Source organism: Sorex fumeus, unplaced genomic scaffold (assembly GCF_029834395.1).
Source record: "Sorex fumeus unplaced genomic scaffold, SorFum_2.1 ptg000034l, whole genome shotgun sequence".
NCBI classification, from domain to species: domain Eukaryota; kingdom Metazoa; phylum Chordata; class Mammalia; order Eulipotyphla; family Soricidae; genus Sorex; species Sorex fumeus.
In genome coordinates, this window is record NW_026606091.1 from 17,743,771 (window position 1) to 17,767,229 (window position 23,459).

The 23,459-nt window shown below is 38.8% G+C and overlaps 1 protein-coding gene across 1 annotated transcript in view; it reads right to left on the minus strand.

The window, feature by feature from the left end:
* Positions 1-23,459, minus strand: part of MOB3B (MOB kinase activator 3B) — a 238,989-nt gene that overhangs the window by 139,722 nt on the left and 75,808 nt on the right. Inside the window, exon 2 of the mRNA XM_056117133.1 lies at positions 20,746-21,361. Within this exon, the coding sequence (XP_055973108.1) occupies positions 20,746-21,163 (418 nt within the window). The 5' untranslated portion in view covers positions 21,164-21,361. The remainder of the gene's footprint in view (positions 1-20,745; positions 21,362-23,459) is intronic.

The window sequence follows — 23,459 nt, forward strand, 5'->3', positions numbered from 1 at the left end:
AAAGAGGAGAAATATGAGTTCAGTTTTTTATCATGTCCTTTGGAGGAAAATAAAATTTATTGAAGTGTTTTAGTCTGAAGCATCCTTAAAGAATGGGATTATGCTAAATCCTACTGAAAACAAGAACACATCTAGAAGCTATAAACAAGTAGAAGTCACATGACTATTTCTTAAACTGAGATAGCCAGTTGAAAAAAAATGTTCCTTATACAGTATATTAGGATTCATTTTCTTTTCCTTATTTAGTTGCAACACTATTAAGACAGTGTGATACAGATCAGTACATCTTTTGGAATCTACTTTTATTTAGCTATATAAATAACTAATACTACCTAGAATTCTCTTTTTTATAATTGACTGAGTTTCTGTGATTTATAATACTGTTAATGATGTTTCTCATGCACATAGTCCCAATACCTGACCCATCACCAGTGTAACCATGTGCCTGCCCTAAGGACCCAAAGCCTCTCCATTTCAGTACCCTCCACAACTCAATTGTTTGGATCAGTGTATCAATTATGTTGCCTTCTGCTCTTTGTTGCTACTTTGCTGTGTATCATTAAGTCCCACATATGAGAGAGATCATTCAGAATTTGTCCATTTCTTTTTGACTTCACTCAGTTCCATATTCTCTAGTTCCATTCATGCTGCTGCAAATTGCATGATTTTGTTCATTCTTGGAGCTGCATAGTATTCCATTGTGAGTATATACCACAACTTCTTGATCCATTCATCCACAGTTGGGCATTTGGGTTGTTTCTGTATCTTGTCTACCAGATTAAGTGCAGCAATAATCAGAGGTATGCATTTATCTTTTGAATCAATGTTTTTGTGTTTGGGGGACAGATGCTATGATGTGGTATCACTGGGTCATATGGTAGTTCTATTCCTATTTTTTTGATGAATCTCCATATTGCTTTCCATAGAGGCTGAACCAAGTGACATTTCCACCAACAGTGGATGAGAGATCCTGTTTCATCCACAACCAACACTGGCTGTTTCCAGATTTTTTTTGATATGTGCCATTCTCACTGACAATTCTTTTAAGGAAGTGACTATGCCACACTCTAAGCAATACTACCTTCTGGTGTGTTTCGAAGTGCTTCTGCTGAGATTTGGTAGGAGTATCTCCTCAGTGGCAGGAGTCCTAAGTCCTCTGTTAGAGCCATAGGACGAGGCAGATGCTTGTGGGGAACAGTTGCTTCTAGGGACTGATTAGTAGAAACAAAGGAAGACTGACATCAAGTAGCAGGGACCTGGCTCTCTCCACCCTTGGAAAAGCCCGCACTCTCTCTTGAGCGCGGTTCTCTACTCTCTCCCATTTTCTCTCTCTCTTTCTCTCCCTCATTCCCCTTCCTAAAACCTCAAAATAAATTCTGTTTTACTTCAAAAAAACAAAATGTAGTAGGGACCTTGAATTGAGCCAAGGCCCTAGATGTGTGGCTCCGGTATGACATAATTAGAAAGAAAAGACGGGATACCAATTTTTAAATGACTGGAGTACCTAGGAGAGCTCTAAGCAAAAATTCACTTCCTGTTCTTGGAATTTGGGTATGAAATTGACCCTATAAAAGAAAGAAGGAGAGTCTATTCTATCAACTTTCCCCTGGAAGAAGGTAAGAGCCTGCAGCGGGTCTGACTGCAGGAAGCAGACCAAGGCCAGGCACCGAGGCCAGGCAGACTTCAGATCCTTCTGCTTAATACAAGACTCGAAATATGTGCTTCTCAAACAGTTGATAAATTAACAATCCTAAATTTAGTTCTGAAATCTAGCTGTCCAAGAAACTCTTCCACACAGATCTATTTATTGGGGATTCAGAGTCTCACTCTGGTAATATCCCCTTTCAGATTGTCCGGGGAAAAGTTCTACACTTTTATCTAGATAACCTGAACCCCGGTTTCGGTCGTTATTTCTCAGGAGATGACAGAGTGCCCCATCCAGATCAGCCGCTGAATAGCACCCTCGGGAGGACAGGATCCCCAATGCAGAGCTGAAATGGATACCTGGGGCACCTGAAATAACACAGAGTTCAATCAGCCCTTCGAGTCATTGCCAACTGATAAGGGCAGCAGACTGCATGGCTAATTTAAGAGACAACATGTTTTAGGGCAAAAATAAATGGCATGAGCCCCAGAGTATCAACTGTCTAAGAGAAGGCTGCAAAGTCTCACTTTAGACTTTTCACGGCTATAAAATCCACCTCAGCAAGAATCTCTCTGACCGCTTCTGCACCTCCAAAGAAACAGTGACCAAAATACAAAGACAGTCTACAGAATGGGAAAGGATATTCACCGAATACACATCTGACAAGGGGTTGATATCCAGGATATACAAAATACTGGTTAAACTCCACAAGAAGAAAACATCCAACCCCATCCAAAAATGGGGCAATGAAATGAACAGAAACTTTCTCAAAGAAGAAATCCGAATGGCAAAAAAGCACATGAGAAAATGCTCTACATCATTAATCATCAGGGAGATGCAGATCAAAACCACAATGAGATACCATCTCACACCTCAGAGACTGGCCCAAATTCAAAAGAACAAAAGCAACCGATGCTGGCGTGGATGTGGCGAGAAAGGGACACTCCTTCACTGTTGGTGGGAATGTCGACTGGTTCAGCCCTTCTGGAAAACAGTATGGACGATTCTCAAAAAATTAGAAATTGAGCTCCCATTTGATCCAGCAATACCACTCCTGGGAATATATCCCAGAGAGGCAAAAATGTATAGTCGAAGTGACATCTGCACTTGTTTGTTCATTGCAGCCCTCTTTACAATAGCCAGAAACTGGAAGAAACCTGAATGCCCAAGAACAGATGACTGGTTAAAGAAACTTTGGTACATCTACACAATGGAGTACTATGTAGCTCTTAGAAAAGATGAAGTCATGAAATTTACATACAAGTGGTACAATATGGAAAGTATCATGCTAAGCGAAATGAGTCAGAAAGAGAGGGATAGACATAGAAAGATTGCATTCATCTGGGGGATATAAAGTAACAAAGTATGAGATTAATACCCAAGAATAGCTGAGATCAGCACCAGGAGGATTACTCCATAACTTAGAGGCCAGCCGGGTATCCTAGAGGAAAGGGCTATTCAGATAGAGAAGGGAGCACCAAATAAAGGATGTTTGGAGGATCCTCCCAGGAGGGGAGATGCATGTCGAAAGTAGACTATGGACTGAACATGTTTGCCACTCAATGCCTCTTTTGCAGACCACAACACCCAAAAGGAGAGAGAGAACACAGGGGATTGCCCTGCCACAGAGACGGGGGGATGGGGGGATGGGGGTGGGAGGGATATTATCCATGGTGGTGGAAAATGGGCACTGGTGGAGGGATGGGTATCTGATCATTGTATAATTGAAACCAAAGCACAAAAAATTGTAAATCTACAACTTTAAAAAAAATAAAATAAAATAAAGGGGAAAAAAAAAAAAAAAAAAAGAATCTCTCTGACCTTGCCTGTCAGGGGCTTTAGGTCCTTTGGGGAATGTCAATCATTTATGTGAAGCTTCTTACATGGGAGGAAGAAAAAGAGAGCAAATACTTTAGAGAAATATTTTTAGTTCTTACATGAATTGATATTCATCAAACATTTCCTACAAGTCCCGTGTATTATCTTAAGATATCACAGTAACCTCAGGACCTATGTCTCGGGTGAGAAGCAGAGACAACAGGGTCTCATTTTCTAATTTATTTATTAGAAGTAAAAGGGAGGAAGCAAACTCAAGAAGGTGTATGAGAACTGTGTGCAATAGATGGACATTAAAGACAGTGTTAAATTGGTCTGCTCATTTGTTCAAAGTGAAACCCAAGATACTAAGTATAGTTAGTTCGTACATCTTTATTATTTCCTTCTGTTTAGTTCTCCTCTTTTTTTATTCCTAGTGTTAATTTTTATCTTTAAAAGGCATCTATGTACAGTCAGTACTTACCACACACATGAAACTTACTGAACTGTCTCACTACTTTAATGGGAGTTCTGTCCATTGGCATCTATCTTCCTACTTTCAGTAGACCATGTGTCAAACATTCAAATATTCATAGCATAATAAGAAAGCAACAAAATCATGACTTGTAATATCTTACTTTATCCACATAGGATGTTTTCTGCAAGGGCCTTGTGCTTTCATGCCATCAGTAAATCAAACATTTCCCTTGTTCAAATTATACTTTCATAGTTTTTTTCAGTCTTTGAATATATTTATGTGTGCCTATGCAAAGGTATGCATGCACATACTAAGAATGCACATATCATAGAGCTTCCTGCACAGAGAAAGAGCACAATGAAGGCAGGAAAGTTTGGAAAGGGTCTTTACAACTAGGTGACCAGAGTTTTTCTGAGGCTCAGGTTCCTCACTTTGAAGAATGACCAAAAATAAAACTTTCTAAAGGGGATTAAAAAGTGAGCTTCTTTGTAAGGCACCTAAGCTTCAGTAGACAAAGAAATGATAGTCACAACTGCAGACAATGCATCAGCTTCATATAAAAGCTAACTATGACATAATCTGCTTAGCGGACCAAGTATGAAATACATCTGACATCTCATAAAAGTACATTTTATGTAAAATTACATTTCATTTGGCATAAGGTGCTTTATTAATGCCACTCAAAAACTATCTAGCCACAGATGGTAACTCTGACCTGCCCATTTGAGGTTGAGCAATATGTCCATGTTCCTTTAAAGCTGATTGGTGGTGTCTGGAATGATAGTACAGTGGGCAAGGTGCTTGCCTTGCATGTGGCCATCCCAGGTTCAATCCCTGGTACCCGAGATGGTCCCGCTGAATTCTGCCAGGAAGGATTCCTAAGCACAGAATCAGGAATAAGTCCTGAGCACTGCCAGAAGTGCTCCCTGCCCCCCAAAATAAAGCTGAATGATGGTCATTTTTATCATAGTGTCCCTTGTCACAGGACTCGATAAATGTTGCCTTCGTTAAGCTGTGTTGAGAGAGTAGAAACAGAGTACAAGATCACCCAAGAAAGCAATGCATTCTGACTTGTTAATTCCATTTTGTTTCCATATTAGCTATTCTAAAATGGAATAATAATAATATTGTTTAGGTCAAGTGGGATATTATAATATGTTTGGATTTGGGCATTGGAATATCTATCAATTGATGGTGAGACTTTGATCACCCATCTGATATTGACAGAAAGCTCTTGAACTTGAATACCACTGTGTAAAATTTTCAAGGTGAAAACTTGACAGTAGTTTATCACTCTTTATTGCATGCATAATAACTATATCATGGCTATTTCATTCATATTTTAAAATATTTCCTATGTGCACATAAAGTACTGCTAGGTAAATATAAGCTGAAATAGGTTAGGGAAATCAGAAGGTTCGTATTTTTTAGAGATTATTATTTTCTTCCCATGATCCAATAAAAGATTGTAATAAGAAAACTGATTACTGGGCACTGGTGGAAGGATGGATACTCGACCACTGTACGACTGAAGTGCAAGCACTGAAGTTTGTAAGTCCGTAATTGTACCTCACAGTGATTCACTAATTAAAAAAAAAAGAAAAAAACTGATTACGAGATGAAAAACCTTCAGTAGTGCTGAATAAATACACAAAGTATGCTTTATAAACTGATAAATGGGAGCCTGAGAACAATGCTGTCCAACTGGTTTAAAAACCACCATGTCACCAAAATCATTTATCACAAGGGACATTGTGAAGCTATCAATGCAATCTTCATTTATGTTTATTCAAGCACCTACTATATGCAAAGCCTGGCCAACCCATGGCTTTATCTGCAGCAGTGTTTCGCACATTATATGGATCCCTGAGAGTCCTTTCAGAAGTATGCTAAGTATACATATATATGTACATATATATATACACATATATATACAAGTTACAAGTCTGAACTAACCAGTTAGTTAATTCAGACAGTTAGTTAATTCAGACTTGTAATTTGATTGAACATATCACAATAGGCTGAACATTACATTAGATCAAATAGAACAAAATCTGTTTGCTGTTAAAATATATTACAATGATTATCCAAAACTTACAGCTATATTTTATTAAACTATTTATGTTAATATGTGGTCAGTTTAAAATGCTTCTTGTGTTAATCTGTTATATGGTTATGGTTGATGGACATAATTCAAACAAAACATCTTTGGGATACTACATTGTTTTTAAGAATATTAAGGAGGTATGAGATCAAACTTTTGAAAAATTGAGAACCACTCATGTAAATTTTATAGCATCCCAGGGGACCAGGAGATGAATCTGCAGCTAAAGTGCTTACCTTGCAAGCTTAAGGCCAATAGTTCAATCCTTCATTCCACCACATATGACAAACATGATCTTGACAGCTTTTCTGTTTGAGCCTGGCAGCTCTACTGCTATGATCTCTGGTGCCACAAGTGATTTTCAGCACACACACAACCTGGTGCATGCTGCAGCCAGTTGTAGCAAATAAGAAGTGTGATCTTCAGTGAGCACTATGACAAGGAGGGACCTCAGAGAACATTAGAATGTGCATAAGCACATGTGCAAGCAACACAGCAAAGAGTGTGATCCTCATCAAAATGGACTGCCATGCCCAGTGAGCACCTCTGCAAAATGTACAAGTACCACAGCCTGATGTGCAAACCCGCTCTCTCCCCCCATAAGCATCACAACAAAAATGTGAGCATCACAATCAAGTGTGTGTCTGATCCCTATCATTGCAACATCAACAGAAGGATGGGTGCAGATGGGTAAACGACAGAAGAAAATAATCCAGGCAGCATTCCAACCCCCTTTCCAAACTTTATCATCCTAGAATTACCATTACCTAAAATTAGGTCATATATCTGTTTTCTCCCTAAACCAGTCTACTGCTTATTTGCTCTCAATTCCTACATCTGGTTCTATTTTCCTTTTCCAAAAGTCAAGGGGAACCACTGGAGGGTATTGAAGAAGGAAAGCAGAGATCTATATTCCTCTCTGTCACCTGTCCTTTGGCCTCCAGCAGCGTATCTCTTCCATGATTGAAAGAAATAAATGGGCCTTTCCTCCATGTCCCCTGCTCCTGCTTAGGCGCCCTGGCTCCCAGAGCCTTTAATGCTGCCTCCTCCCTTAACCCAATCCAAGAATGGTAGTAGCTTTCTGCTCCTGTTATTATCTCGTTGCTTCCAATTTGGATTTCCAGTTATCCCCACACTTTGGGAGAAATAAGTTGCCCTCTACTACACCTTGAGATAAATAAGTTCAATTTCCTCATTTGAAAACAGGGTCAATAATTATAATCAACCAAGATTACTGGATCAGCAAAAGGCATACATAAAGGACTTAGCATACTACTTGGCCAAGAATAGGCAAATGATGGCCATTTCATATTATTACTGTTTTACAACTGTGGAATTACTACCTTACATAAAAATATAAAATCTATAACTTTCAGCTGGTATTCAAGTTTTGATTATCAAGTGATATTTGAATGAATGTGAGAAATTATTTTTCCAAGATAATTGCTACAATTATGATATAATCAATAGCTTTTTTATTAATTTTTACTTCAGCTAGGAAGTAAATGTGCAGAGAATACTGCAGAAGAAATTCTCCTATGTAATCAAGCATTGCAAACTGCAATAAATCAAAGGTCTTACCTTTTTATATCACTGTAAAAGGAAATAAAGCTCAAATTTATGCCTCACTTAACTCTCCTGTGATAACTAAAAGTTTTATGTCCATTATGACACTTAATTTTCATAACTTTACAAAATGGGTAAGATTATTATTACCCTAATTTCCACAAGAGCAGATAAGCTCAGAGAAGTTCAGGACTTGCCAAGGTCATGAAGTTCCATAAGGAAAAGATTTGAACCTGGACTGAATATAAACCCACACCTAGATACTGTTTTCAGAAAACAAAAATATATAAATATATTTCGATAGTTCTCACAGGCAGTTTCCAAGGGGCCCTACTACCTACTTTAATACACTTTTATAATTCTCTTCAGTAACACAGAAAGACAGATGCCCTAAGCTTCAGGTGAGTCCTTCCCCAGCTTGGATTGGCCATAACAACTCACCCCCAGTAGTCAACAATTTTCTTCTCTCTGCTCCTGGTAGTCAAGGTAGGATTCCCTGATTGGGCCAAGCAACAAGGATGATGCTGAATGAAGTCATCCACAGTAATTCCTAGTGTCTTCAGATGCTGAGGCTCCACTGCAGTCACACCAGGCAGCATTCACTTCAGTGCGCATTGCTAACAGATTCCCAGAACATATGACACAGGGTATCTTCTGGACAACAAAGTAGATACTCAGCTATTGGGTGGGACTTCTCCTTGGACTCATCAGTGCTCTCTGGCTTTGTGATCCTTGATTGAATAATGTAGAACCACTGAAAACAGATTCTTTTTAAGAAAGATCTTTCTTCTGAGAGTCTGAGAGCAAACAAACACCCCCACTTGTTTCTGCATAAAAGCAGACATTTTGGGGGATAGGTGCCAAGAAGTAGGCTTGATGAGTCATACTGAACCTCTAGTTTTACTTTTATGAGAAATTTCCATTCTGCTTTCCACAGGGGTTAAACCAGCAACATTCCCATCAACAGTGAATAAAGGTAAGAAGGGTCCTTTACACCACAACCCCACTAACACTGGCTATTTCCAGTAATTTCAATAGATGCCATTCTCACTGGTGTATCTCACATTATGGTTTTAGTTTAGATTTCCTTGTTAACAAGTGACAAGCACTTTTCATATACTGGCTAGTTTTATACGAATTCTTTTCAGGAAAGTATCTATACATCTCTCCTCCCCATTTTTTGATCAAGTTATTAAGTGAAGTCAGAAGGAAAAGAACAAATACCTGATGGCCTCACTTGTCTGTGATATGTAAATAAATAAAGGATGGAATGAACAGTATCAAAAGATGAAATACTCATGCATAGATATACAAATGGGGGAGGATGGTCAAGGGAGAATGGAGAGGTAAACTACAAATGACATTGATATTAGGTCCTTGGTCTTAGGCACTATGGTGATAGTGATGTTTGGTAACCATGTACATAAAGATCTTAAGTTTAATATTACTGTCAGCATATTACCTAAATGATCATTTATTCAAGTAATCTCTAAAAAGAAAAGAATCATTTTGAACTCCCAACGGCTTTTGCCATGAACCTACTTAGACACATAAGGCAGTAGTCACATAATTTTAAAGAAGCTCTTTGCCAAACTTTCTTGAAATATTGAACTCTGAGAAATGAAAACATTAACCAGTGACAAAAAATATCAACCTGCCTCCCAATTTTCAGAAAAACATATGTTCTGTAATATGGAAGTTTTACATGGCATCTGCCAATCGATTTACACTTGCATTGAGGCAACTAGTTCCTAGTTCCCCATGTGTGTACTGAGTGCATGCAGCATGTCATGCTGGGTGCTGCAATTTGTAGCAGAAACAAGAAGGTGGAGCTGGATGGGTGCAGTTCACATACACTGGACATGTGACACATCTCAGGTTCTTTCATTTTTTGTGGGAGTGAGGGGTGAATGGTTTAGGGGACAGCAATGCTCATGGGTTACTCCTAGCTCTGCATTCATGAATCACCCTCGCAGGGCTTGAAAGACCGTAAGGGAAGCCAGGGATTGAACTGTGAGTTTGCCAGGGTTTTGAGCAAGGCAAGCTCACAACCCACGGTACTATTGATCTGACAAACATCTCAGGCCTTATTGTGGGCTCTTTCTTGGTTTGGGATGCCAGAGGCAAGGAAAGTTAATCATCACAGCCCATGACTGTTTATCTTTTCTTACACTCTTACACTTGCCCCACAAAAAATAACAAAAGATGAGAAGAGCATGAAAGATCATTCAACAGCAAAAAACAATAAAATTATGGATTTTTCATCCCAGATTCTTGCCTTTCTTACCATCTTACACTGAAAATTTTGGATATGTTAAGCATACCCACTTGATGTCCCAACAATGTGTTTTAAATGGAATGTTTTTAGTGCCCTTAATAATTCTCTGAAGTAGGTACTTTTACTGCTGATAATTTGCTAGTGAAAAGTTGATAATTAGAATTTAAACTCAAGTGCTTCCATTCCTTTTGACTACCTCCACACCCAAAACTTACTTGTCTTCCCAAAATTACCATTACACTAAAAGTCTTAAAAGGGTGGGGGGTAAGAGTGATAAACCACGATTATGTCAAGGAAACCTGAATAGAATTATCATCTAAAATCTGAAAATGGCTTTACTTTTGAAAGCACCCTAAAAGTCCTCTCTGCATAGGCCTTACAGACAACACACATCCTCTAACCTGCGAAAGTATTTTAAAGACTATGGAACTTAGGGCAGGTTGATAATTTGGCTTCCTTTCAAAGTGTCATCATTTAATTTTCTATGCTATCTATCCACAGGGGAAGCAGAGCATGGGGTGCAGGGTTGGGGAGGGGAGGAAGGGTAAGAAAAAGGAAAGCCTCTGGGGCCAGGCCCCTGTGATATAACTTGTCAGCTAAAACAAAGCAGTGATCAAAATAAACACACAACCCGCAAAGAGTCCTCTTTATTTAGAATTCAGTTGGGAACTCATTGAAAAACCCAGAAGGCTCTTGGGAAGTCTCATCCTCACTTCAAGGGATTCCTCACTTACACAACTGTTCCTTTCCATTCCATACTCTGTTCTGAGCGAGTCACTTCTCTCATCCCCTTCTACTCTCAGTTGCACCTTTTCTCTTACAGTGTGGTGTTGAGCTGGCCTTTCTCTTCAGGCAAAGCTGGCCTTTCCAATGCAGAGTTAATGGAAGGGAGGACTACAGCCACCAACCAAGAAAAAGCAGCAGAGACACCCCCTCCAACCATTTCAGCTTTTGTTTTCCACTCACTATCACATATCCCTTTTCACTTCCCAGCTGATGCAGAGATGTAACAACTTGATACCTGAGACACAGGCCATTAAAATTACATAGCACAGGTAATGGAGAACACAGTGAGGGTTGGCATGGCATGTCACTCACCTGAGCTTATAGGGCAGCTGGAGGCCCTTTGAGTTATCTGTCTCCATTCCTTTTCCTTTCTACTTAGCATATTGCAGACTCTCCCCATCTTTCAGAGGTTTCTGGGATTTGGTGATGGGAGGGGTGTTTAATGGTGTCCTCATTAACTCACCACCAAGTCACTGCAGTACTGGATTAAAAAGATGAGAGTGGGTAATTCTGACTGTCAACAACTGACATCAGTACTTCAATGGTCAGTGTATGTTGGAGTCAGTCTCCATATGTTTTCCATGAATAGAAAACTAACCATATTTGGGCAGCATCAGAATCTAAAGGAGGCAGTTCTTAGAGCAGAACTTTGGCTTTCCCATCAGGAAGGACACAGTATAAATTCCATCAGAAAATTAAATGCAGAATTATACGCAAAGCTCTTGTCTATCCTTATGATGCCTGTTGGTTTGTCTTAGAGTACTCCCAAGAGAGGACAGAGCACCTGATGCAACAAACTGGGGTAATTCAAAGGTGATGTTGATTCTGGGATAGAAACATTACAGACTGAGATGTTGGAGGAGTTGAGAGCATGTGGAGTTGGGCTGTCTGTAGTCTGAATCCTATCTCTGCCTGTGACCCCATACAAGTTGCTTAATCTTTTTCATCTGTGAAATGTAAACCATACTGCTTGCCTCAGGGGTTGATTTTACAGATTAAACAACATAACACAAGTATTCAAGTGGTTCAGTTGTGCCATTTGTTCAGAAAATGGCAGTACTATTAATAGACCCTTTCAAAGGGTACATTTTCAGGTAGCCACAAAAGTACAAAAGTACGTCAGGTCAGAAAGACAAGTCATCGTTCCAGAGCTTGATAAACTTGTCAACATGCAAGACTATCTCGGTGAGTCTACTCTTAGCAGTGAATTGTCACAGAGCATTTCCATCCTCCTGAGAGATCAAATCCAGCTAACTCCGCCCCACAGTGACTGGAATCAGCAACGGATGTGACTAGAAGCTATCTCTGTATCTCTTTACTTTCCATAGCCACTCTTTGCTGAGATTAACACGTTTGGCATCAGACACAGACAGGTTCAGTATTCAGTCTCCTGAAAACCAAGGTAAACCTGTACTAAAGGATGTCTCTCCAAATAATTAGACTTTCATCCTGAAACTAAGAGTTGGACTAGTTCAAAAAAACACAACAAAATAACCGACATTTTCCAAGTCTTTCAAACTTGAAGTATTCATGATCCCAGTAAAAGACCAAAGGATAATGGCTAATTTGTTAAAATCTTATTGACAGGGGACCAGAGCGATAGTACAGTGTGTAGGGCATTTGCCTTCCATGCAGCTGACCAAGGTTCGATCCCTGGCATCCAGTATGTTCCCCAGAGCACTGCCAGGAGTAACTCCTGAGCATTGCCAGATTTTACCCAAAGAAGCAAATAAATAACGAAAGAAAAGAAAATCTTATTGAGGCCCTTCCAACTAGGTCCCAGCAGCTTCCATGCCTGAGCTTCATGGATCAGAGGACCCAGCTCCACATCTCCAATCTTCTGCTTGCTTCCCTACCCATTCAGATGAGATTAATTACCTGATTAATCTCCCAGGGGCCTTTTTGGAACAAAAGGCTGATTCCCTTCCCCTTTCAGCTAGATCCAGCAGCCTCAATGCCTAACCTCTACCAGAGCAACAAGCCCAACTCATATCTCCTGCTCTATCCATGAATTCTCACACTTCTCACAGTTATAGTTCCTGTTACTAGGTGAAGATGAGTGGGAAAAGAAAAGAGCAGCTACCATCCTAATCCCCCAAAGACTCCTGGTGGGGAGATAACTACAAAGATTCACCCTCAGCACAACAGGAGCACAGCAAACACAATAAGGAAGACCTGGAGAAGCCGAGCAAGTTCCAAGTGAAGACTGTAACACAGAAGGCTCAATCAGCACCAATCAATTCTGCAAATCCTCAGAAAATGACTTTAGAGACACAGTGGTAATGATATTTAATGAGCTCAAAGAAATGATGGCTCAGGTAGTCAGCAAAGCATAAGAAAGCATGGGAGCCAAAAGGAGGAAACTACAATCAGAAAAAAGGAATGAACAGTATGGTAGGTGATATACAAAACTTAAGAGAAGGTCTAAGCAACAGAATAATAGCAGCTGAGAAAATGATTGAGGTACCCCATGATGAAATGGAGAAACAAAGGAACATGGGGGGAAAGTCTGAAAATGAATGAACAGTACAACAGAGACCTATGGGATGAGTTCACAAGGAACAATATAAGGATCATCAGAGTGAACAGTACAACAGAGACCTATGGGATGAGTTCACAAGGAACAATATAAGGATCATAGATAAGAATTTCCCAGAGTTGAGGAAAACAGGCACCCAGATCAAAGAGGTCAAAAGGCCCTCATGAAAACAGACTCAAATAAAACCAAACAAACACCCTCTGAGATGTGTTGTACTCAAAATGACAAAATGCAAAGATGAAGACTCAATATTAAAAGCAGCAAAATCAAAAAGGGAACTGATGGGGTTGAAGAGTTCATACACACAGTAAGGTGCTTGCTGTAAAGGAACTTACATGTAGAGGGAAAACCCATAAGATTCACTGCAGACCCATAAAATGAGACTATATAAGCCAGAAGAAAATGGAGAGATATTAATACAAAAATTTCAATGATATGGACACCTGACTAATAATAATCTATTCAACTAGATTATCAGTTAGATTGGAAGTAATAACATAGAACTTTAGGGACAGTCAACAGCTAAGGGAATTCATAGCCCTGAAGTCAGTCTTGCAAGAAGTATCAAAGGAGCTTCTTAAAAAGATAAACTTCTCAGCACTTGGCACTGAGTATGGCATTCACTTATGTCACTTCTGGTTGCCTTCCACTCAATTAAGAAAGGTTTGTTTATTCCGAACTTGCTAGGAGATTTTGTACATTTTTAATAACAAATTGTTGTTTTATTTACATTGACTGCTCTATATTGAATCAGGTGTTCTGTTTTTATTTTTAATACGCATAGATATTTTTGTTATAATCTTATATTTATGAATACAGATGCTTAATATCTATATTTTTAAACATAAAGTGATTATTTTCCTTTCTTAAGATAAAACAAACTTTTATACTTTTACAGGGCTTTATCCTTTTCTTTTGTTTTTTGTTTTCTGGATCACACCTGTCAATGCTCAAGGGTTATTCCTGGCTTCACTCAGGAATCACTCCTGGAGGTGCTCAAGGGACCCAGGTTGGTTGTGTACAAGGCAAATGCCCTACCTGCTATACTATTGCTTGGGCTGGCCCCCTTAAAATTTTCTTAGTTCTTCTCAGTCTTACTAAATTTTACATTTTAAATATTTATCTATTTTATGTAAATTTTAAAATGTCTTAGCATAGAATTTGTCATATTAATTTTCAAAACTTATACATCTATAAAAATATATAGTTTTTGAAAATTTACTTTATCAATTTATCAATGATTTAAAATTTTGTGGAATTTTAGGAGTTCATTTCTATACATCTATGTGTGTAGATGTTGCGTGACACCTCCAAGTTCTACAATACTGACAGCCCCATAGAAACAAATTCGATGGAAAAGTAGCATAAAAGCCCACTAACTTCAATAAGTGAAAACAATAACACAGAAGACTGTGCTAGCAACAAAGAGCTCAGTAAATCCTTATATAATGACTTCTATAACACCATTGTGAGATATAACAATTTTCACAAATTTTCTTCTACTGAACTATATTTTGTAATTCCAAGACCATTTTGTTGTAACAAGCAATACCAAATAATTTACTCTGTGTTTGCCAAGGGGACAGGATGGAGAGGTGGGTGCGTAACTGAGGACAATGGTAGAGAGAAGTTCACATGGATATTGATTCTCAAACATAGAATGTCCAAAGCTACTATATTTTGAACAATTGTAAACCATGATGTTTATATAAAGTTAGAAAAAAACCCTCTCCCATATGTGGGATAAAGAAGAAACATAATAAGGAAACAACAGATGGTCTAAGTCATTGGCTCTGAAGATTCTGTGTACAGAACTGAGCTTACATGTGCGGGGGGAGGGGGGGGCAGTGGCCGGGAAGGTCCTTGGGACACAGGTGGAGAGAGGAAGGCTCTGATCATGGGTGTAGTGTTGCAATGATGCATGAAAAGTCTAAATATTATAAATTCCAGTACCTCAACAAAAATGGTTTTAAAAAATATTATTGTGTCTTTTTGCTTTTCTGAGACTACTTTTCAGAAATTGCCTAGTAGTCACCATGAGTTTTGGTTCACAGACAGAGAGGCAGGCGAGTAACACATTTGTTTTACAGCACTTTTTTTGGGGGAGAGGGGGGATGTGTATAGCTCTAGGCTCAATAGTTTTCCTAGTGTTGCCTTACTTAATCCTTAGCATAGCCCTGTGAGATCAGAAATGCAAACTTTTGTTTACAGAGGAATGTCAGCTCAGAGGCTATTTGTCTACAAACATCACATAGAGTCTTGTAATGGCAGAACTTGCTGAATAAATCCAAGGGTCTGTCTACAAATCCAATGTGCCTATAGTACTGTAAAATATTTTGGAAACATATGTTTTCTCTTACAAGTGTTACATCAATTTATATCTAAAAATGAGGGAGACACAAGGTAGAAAACAAAATTAATACTTAAAGGCCAATTAGAAACTCGGTTCCTCAACACCTCTAATCATCCCTACAGATGTCTGTATAATCTCATATTTCCTGCCACAATATTTTGAGAGGATAGAACTCAGCTGTAATCTCATGATAAAAGTTGACAAAGGTTAAGAATGGAATACAACCCTTTCCATAGTGCATTTGGCCACCAAACAAGCTACTTGTTTTAGAAAAATGAGCAGAGCAATTTGGAATAACTAGATGATCTGGACATGCTAAAGACTTCTCAAGAATAAAAACCTAATTTTTCCTAGAGTAACACTTAATAGGGTCTGCTTTCATGCAAGTGCTCAAAAATCATTTATTGAATGAATGAACAAATGAAGGATGGCCTTAACAGGTATAAGAAGCATTTTCTGAGAATAAATCATCTTTTTTCCTTGAGAGAGAATGTGGGGGCAGTTACAGTGTCTGGACATATGCCTCAGACATTTCAGAGGTGTTTTTTATTTTTTTTATTTTATAATTTTCTTTTTAATTTTTTTCTTTTTTTTTTTTGGAACAAGAGCAATAAAAACCAGAAAAGAGTCATTTCTTTTAAAGCTACAGCAGAAATTGGGGGGGTTTGACATTTTTTCCATCTTAATTTCCTAAGACTGCTCATTGGGAAGTCTTTGGTCAGGTGAAGAAAAATTGCAAAAGAACGACTCATGCCACGGCTGGCAGAAATTTTTGGCCAGACACTCTCCAATTCAGGTACAGACTTCTCAAATCCTGTGGAATCTTAGGAAAAGTCCCTTAGCTTGCTTAAAAATATCAGTCCCCTCATGCTAAAATAAAATATTGACTTTGTTGAGCAAATGTAAAAATTAAAGAAGATTAATCATGGCAATTACAATGCCTGGCACCTCAAGCTGATGAGCATTCCTTCCTTTATTTCCCCTTCCTTTATGTCCCCTTTATTTCCTTCTTTGACACCCACTTGTTCCAAAACCAGAGGTGTGGGTGAGATGATGTAATTATTCTTTGAAATGTTTTTATTCCTTCTATTCAAGAACTTGAAAAAAAAAGTGAGTTGGAAAAGTTCTAGGTTTTCTACTATATTTTTCCTGTCAGATCTAAGATATCAAATCTTATTATGTAATTTTTTTAAATATTGGGAAGATGAGGACTAAAACATAAAAATTATTATAACTAGACAGGCAAGAAAATGAGGGGGGAAAGGTTTTCTGTGGTTTCTCTGTTTTCTGTTCTTATCTCTAAGAGTGGTGAAAGAAAAACAATCTAAGAGGAGGTGGCTCTTACTTTAGAGGTTACTGCTCTCTTAGGAGCTTTAACAAGGACATCTGTTGGCTTTTTAACAAAGAAAGCTGGCTGGAGGGGATCAAGAGAGAGTGAAGGAGACTGGTTCACAAGGGAGTCATACACGTTTGGTATTTTCCCAACTGAAAAAGCTCCGCTTCTGAAAGAGCTAGGCTAGCCTAGTTAGACAAGAATCTATAAACAGATGAAAGCTTTCTTTCCTCCATGTTTCAATAGTAGTGATCAACAGCTGTTTATATCCTTTAATACCTAACTAAGGGTGAAGCTTTCACATCTGTCAATATTTTCCGGTTCTACTTCCTTGGATCGCAGTGGGTAGGAGGTGAAGTTTGAAACCCTCCCAATTCCCAGCCAGGAACACAGAAATATGCCAAGGATTCAAAGCTATAATGCTAAGCAGAACTCCCCATGGCTCATCCACCCAGGGTCTGTTGTTGGCTGAGAATTCCTCTTTTACTTTATCCTGACAGACATCTTGATCATTTCCATGATAATGACTCATGGCAGCACAAAGATCAAAAAGAAGAAAAGTAGGCTGGAATCAGGGGGAGGAAGAAGAGAAAATGAGTTCTAACAGAAAGAGGCTTCTAAAGGTAAGTTCTTTCCAAAAACTAGCAAGAATATTATCTAACACCACATAACAGTAGTGAGTTGGATGCTGATGCAGACCCTGGGGGACTAATGAATGGTGGTGATTTTTACTGGCCCCTAACATTTCACCTTGGAAAAGCTAAACAAAGAAAATTAAACCCTGTGTACGTGTAAGGTAGAGAAAATACCCAGCATGGTGAAAAACTGACTCAGAGATATCTTAATTACTTCACCTTGGTTATCAGTGCCACATATATGTTGAAACATTAGAAATTTTGTGGGTTTTTTTGTTTGATGTTTTCTTTTTTGGGTTACACCCAGCAATGCACAAGGGTTACTCCTGGCTCTGCACTCAGGAGTTACACCTGGTGGTACTCAGGGAACCATAAGGGATGCAGGAATCGAATCCGGGTTGCCCGGCGTGCAAGGCACCCTATCCCCTGTACTATTGCTCCAGTCCCAGAAAATTTGTTTTTGATCAATCTATCAATCCATGCAAGGACTGGACTTAGTTCTTAGTTATGAATATTTAAACAAATAAAATAAAATTTTTTGTGGGCGGTGGGGTAGGTGTTGGGTCACACCCAGCAATACTCTGATATTACTCAGAAATCACTCCTGTTGTCCTGGCAGGGATATAGGAGGAGAGGAGTTGGGGGGGGGGGAGTGTAGGGAATACCAAGGATAGAACCCGGGTTTGGTTGGCTGCATGCAAGGCAAGTGAAGTGCCCTACCGTTTGTACAGCCCCAAGATGAAGCATTTTCTAAAGATTTAACATTCAGACAAAAAAAAAAGCACATAATATAAGGAATGCATGAGAATTTACTACACAGAGAAGGTGGGTGATTCCAGAAGGAGAGGACATCACAAATACAACTGGAGAGGAAGAGTCGGACTGTTAGTTGATGAAGGAAAAGCATTCTGTGTGATTATATTATACAGAGATGTGGAAACTGACTTATTAAAAGTGCAGATTCTTAGATCTTACCAAGAGATTCTGATTTAGTTATTTATTGTGGGAATAGAGAGAAGGGTAAGGGGGAGGGGGTCAGAGAGAGGGTGTTAAGGGATTTGCATTCTGAACAAAAGGCCCATGTAATTCTCATCCACACAACTTTGACAAGGCTCACTTACATAAAGTAACATTTTTCAAGATGCTAACACTATGAAATGCCGCATACTAAAACATTTCTTTATTGAAGATTTATAACATACATTAGTGTATTACAAGTCCTGTAGTCAAGAAATCAATTTCACTTAGCATTTCCCAGACTTATTTTCCTGTGGGGATTAATGCCCACAGTGTACCTATTAAGATCAGTCAGATCACTTGTGTACTTTGGAACACAGACCAGAAAGAGCTGAAAAAAAAGATACTGATCTGCTGAGTTTATTCTTCAAGCACAATAAATGGCTAAAAAAGAGAAAGTAAAAGCATATTACTCCGAGAATATGGCACATCACTGATTTCCTCCGAGCAAAGTCTAAAACTTCTCCTGGTATCTTATCATAGAAGAGAAGTTTCCTTACTTTCAATTAACACACCATGAATCTGTGATATTTCTAGTCACCAACTCTGTAGTAAACATAGCTGCCAGAGATAAGTGAATTCAAAGAGTTCAGTGGGAGGGATACTGGGAACATTGGTGGTCGAGAATGGGCACTGGTGGAGGGATGGGTACTCGATCATTGTATGACTGAAACGTAATCACGAAAGTTGTAAATCTGTAATTGTATCTCACGGTGATTCATTAAAAAAAATTGAAAAAGAATTCAAAGAGTTCAAAGCATCAAGGAGCAGAATCAGAAAAGGAGACAAACAGGGTTGTCCCTGCCCACCTTTGTCTTAGTGCTATCATGTTTGGCTCAGAATATTAGCAATACTCATTGATACAATCCTCTCCTTATAATGGGAAAGAAAAAGGTTTTCCCAACAAAAGAAACCTCTGACAGTCAAGTGCAATGAGAAGCCAATAAAGCCCATCCAAAACCCCTCAGGGGAGCCTATTATATAGCCAGGGGTTTGATGCTGGAGGAAAAGAGAGTTGCACTAACATACATCCCATCTGCCTTAACAAGGGACTGCAAAGAGAAAGAGCAAAAGGAAATGGACAATCAAGACAACATCATGATTCTGAGCAAATTGCTTTGTGTGATGAATATTTTAAGATGTACATACTCTCCTAGTCAATTTATACCTTTTTTTCCATAAACTTGGTTATTTCCATATGCCTCACCTTAATCTATCATATACCACAAACACACACACACCACACACACACACACACACACACACACACACCAAATGAGCACACACACCATCTAAGAGGTTATCTTAACAATGTGCTTCAAGTATCTTTGATCTAACTGATCAGAGCTTTTCAAAAATATTTTCCAATAGCGGTGTTTTTTTTTTCCAATCATTCTGTAAATATCTCCTGAGAATCTACAAAGATTTCAGGAGTCAGTGCTAGGCAACGGAGATCAATCAGTGGAAGTAAGTTGTTCATTCCTATTGAACATAATACTAAACAAACACCCTCCTGAATTGAAATTCTTTCAGTTATGAAAACTCCAATGATAAGCAACATAAAGAAATATGAAAGTTATAAAAGTTGACTCAGAGAACAAAGAAAACAAAAGCATTTTCGTTTCAAGTATCTTTCTGGGCCTAGCAGCTACACAGGTTCCAAAATTAACTGTACAATCTGGAATTAATAATATATGACCAGGAGAGGGATGTCATGATCAATATATCCTCAGAATGTCACCTGGTTCCCAACAAAGCCATAGATTCTCATATTACAATTTCTTTTTTCTTATGTTTTTTCAACCTGAGATGAATATGGACAATATCATTACAGTTAGGTAATTTTTAACCAATGGACCAGAAAATAAAAATCTATCCAGGATAACAGGATCGGTGGGCTTGGAGCCTAGTCCTAAAAATAGCTAGCAAAATCAAATCTATGTTTGCCTGGCATATGGCTTATGTGTCCTGAGTTCCATGATATATAAAGTGTTTCACAAATGAGTTTTTTTAAAAAAATTCACTGAGTTTCTGAGATAGAGAAAAACAAGCTGCCAAGTAAGTGATGATGATCTTTAGCAAAACATTAATAGTGGTGTTATCCAGCACTAAAAGTAGTCCTAGAGGAAGCCTCTAAGATTTCAGGAGCTTAGGTGGGACATGACACACTCTTGTGGAAGCTGGTCACAGACTTACCCACACACGTTGGAAATATATCCTCATTGTTGATCTGAACCTCAATCCAATCCATAAGAAGGTTCATGTACTGGGGAGCTGGCAGTGCCGTCGGCTTCTTATACTTGAGATCATCCTGCCACCGGTACTCATATTTGGGGCCTCCTGACATCACAGGGCAGGTGTGCTCCGTGCAGAACTCACAGATGGTGCCATAGATGAGGTTGATCCGATTAAAAAAGTCTACCACATGCACCGCCACCCAGTCATTCTGGTCTTCCCCGCTGGGCAGCTGCACGGCTGCCTTCAGATCCACACCTGAGTTGAGGGATGCCTGAGCCCGTTTGTGAAGCTCAAACCTCTGAGTGCCAGGTTCAAATTTCCTCTTGGGACGGAAAGTCTTGTCCTTGTTGAAAACCTGCTTTAAAGCAATGGACATGGTCTTCTCTTTCTCTTCCTTTCTTTTGCAAGAAGTAAAAAGGCACCTGGGACTTTTCAGTGACAGATCACAACCCAACAGAGTTTTCCACTGCCAGCCCTCTGGCCCCAGTCTTGCGGTCTAAAGTTTTGGATCTCTTTTAAGCAGCTCCTTCTATCTTCCCGTTGAATAATGTCCAGGGAAACCTCATGTTTCTTCCTAAAAGCAGGAGAGAAAAGTCATATTATTGCCCAGTATGCATTTAAGAAATCATGAAGATTGGGACTGGAGAGAGAGTACAGGGATTAAGGTGCTTGCCTTGCATGAGGCCAACTCCAGTTTGATCCCCAGCATCATATGGTCCTCACCACCACATCTGGGAGAGACCCCTGAGCACAGAGTCAGAAGGCTGAGATCCTATTTTCACCTTGTGTTTGGTTGTGCCTACTTTCAGCCAAGCATAAACATTTTGAGGTTAAGCGTAGTCCCTGAAATTTTGAATCGGCTATTCAAACCCTGCAAATGAGCAAGAAACAGAACCAGACCCTTTCCTATGGGCTTAGTCAAATCTCTGGCAGTTCTGCCCTGTGTGACCCGAAGTTCAATGAGATTCTCTCCAAGTTGTTAGGACAAACATGTTAGCCAGTGAGCCATAGATCCTATAGTGGCAAACACTCTTGCATATTGAAGTAAATATTAAATTCCTGCTTGAAGTTTGGAGTTTTGTTTTTTTAAAGATATATTTAGTAAACTTTAATATATCAGTCTCTTTTACTGGATGGCAACATTTCAAAATGTCAACCTGCATTAAAGTCCCTCATTGCCCGGGTAAAACCAGCTTACCTGGGGGAAAAATCATCTTTGAAGCCCAACCAAGTTCTTAAATGTACTCCTGACTACCACTTATTAAACTCTACTATGTACCACATCCTTTACATATATTATAAATATTTTAATTCTTAGCAAATTCTTGCAAGGTGGACGTCTTTACAGACTTTTTTAAATAAAAAGTAGAGACTGAACCTGATAAAATAATCTGCTTATATCACAAAGATTTGTTAGAAAAATAAAACAGTAAATGCTAAGGCTCAATTTTGAACCCAGAAAGTCTCTGGCACTGAAACACATATGATTTTTTATTTTCATTACAGCTGTTTGAATAACATAAACATTTTTATGTTTTTTAAATTCCTTCACATGTAGAAGTTTCAAAAACTTCTCACAGCAAGAGTATAAAAAGAAGCTAGAACACTGCTATTATTATCTCCACATTACTGATAAGAAAATAGAAACTCTGACCTGATAGTACTTGTTCCAACCACATTAATCATTCTGACATTCTGACATGCTCACATGGACGTCTTTTCTGGTCTTTTTTTTTTTTTAAATCTAGAATGAAGTTCTCTGGAGAAAGCCTAGGTTGAGAGATAATTACCCATGTTTAAAGACAAAGGCAATCCAGAATGAATTAACCTGCTACTGAATGGCTAAACACAGGCATCTGTATGATCTTTTCCAGAGTGTCAGATGCTATATTGGGATAGATACCTACAAAAGTATTGAAATAAAAAAGGAAATAGAAAACCTACTTGGACTTCCTTTCTAATCCAGAGCTCCATTATAAGTTCAGCTTGTGCTCTGTTAAGAAGGCTTATTATCAGGCTATAGTATCGCCCTCAAATGCTATAAAATAGGGTCTTTCAAAAATGCAGATTCTGATCCAGTAGGTCTGGGCTGACTGTCTAAAAGTCTGCATTTCTAACAAGCTCTACCTCTCTGGTAATGACATTCTATAGACTGGTTCATGTTTTTCAACATCAAAACTAATTTAACTACAAAAGTTTGTTTGAAAGGCAGACTCTCAGGTCTCACCCAACACTTAGGCAATTTATGTGAACATTTTAATAAAATCTACACTTTGGAGAAGATGCTTTGAGGAATACTGACTGACTAAGTAAAGGGATACCTAAATAAACTTCCATTTGTTGTTTAGTAAATATTTACTTTTAAAAAAATCACCTGTAGCCTTTTGTGTGTATGTGTGTGTGTGTGTCTCTGTGTCTGTGTGTAAGAGAGAGAGAGAGAGAGAGAGAGAGAGAGAGAGAGAGAGAGGAAGAGTGTTGCAAAAGGAAACAAAAGACTCACAATTTTTAATACAGTCACCTTGACAGATAGTGACAACGGTCTGGACTGATTTGGATAGCACAATACTAAGACCTAGAAGGTCCCCAGTGAATGCCTTTTCATAAGAGCCAGATGGAACGTGTTTGATGCTACTTTCTGCTGCTACAGCCTCTTGCAGAAAAAAGTTCTTTGG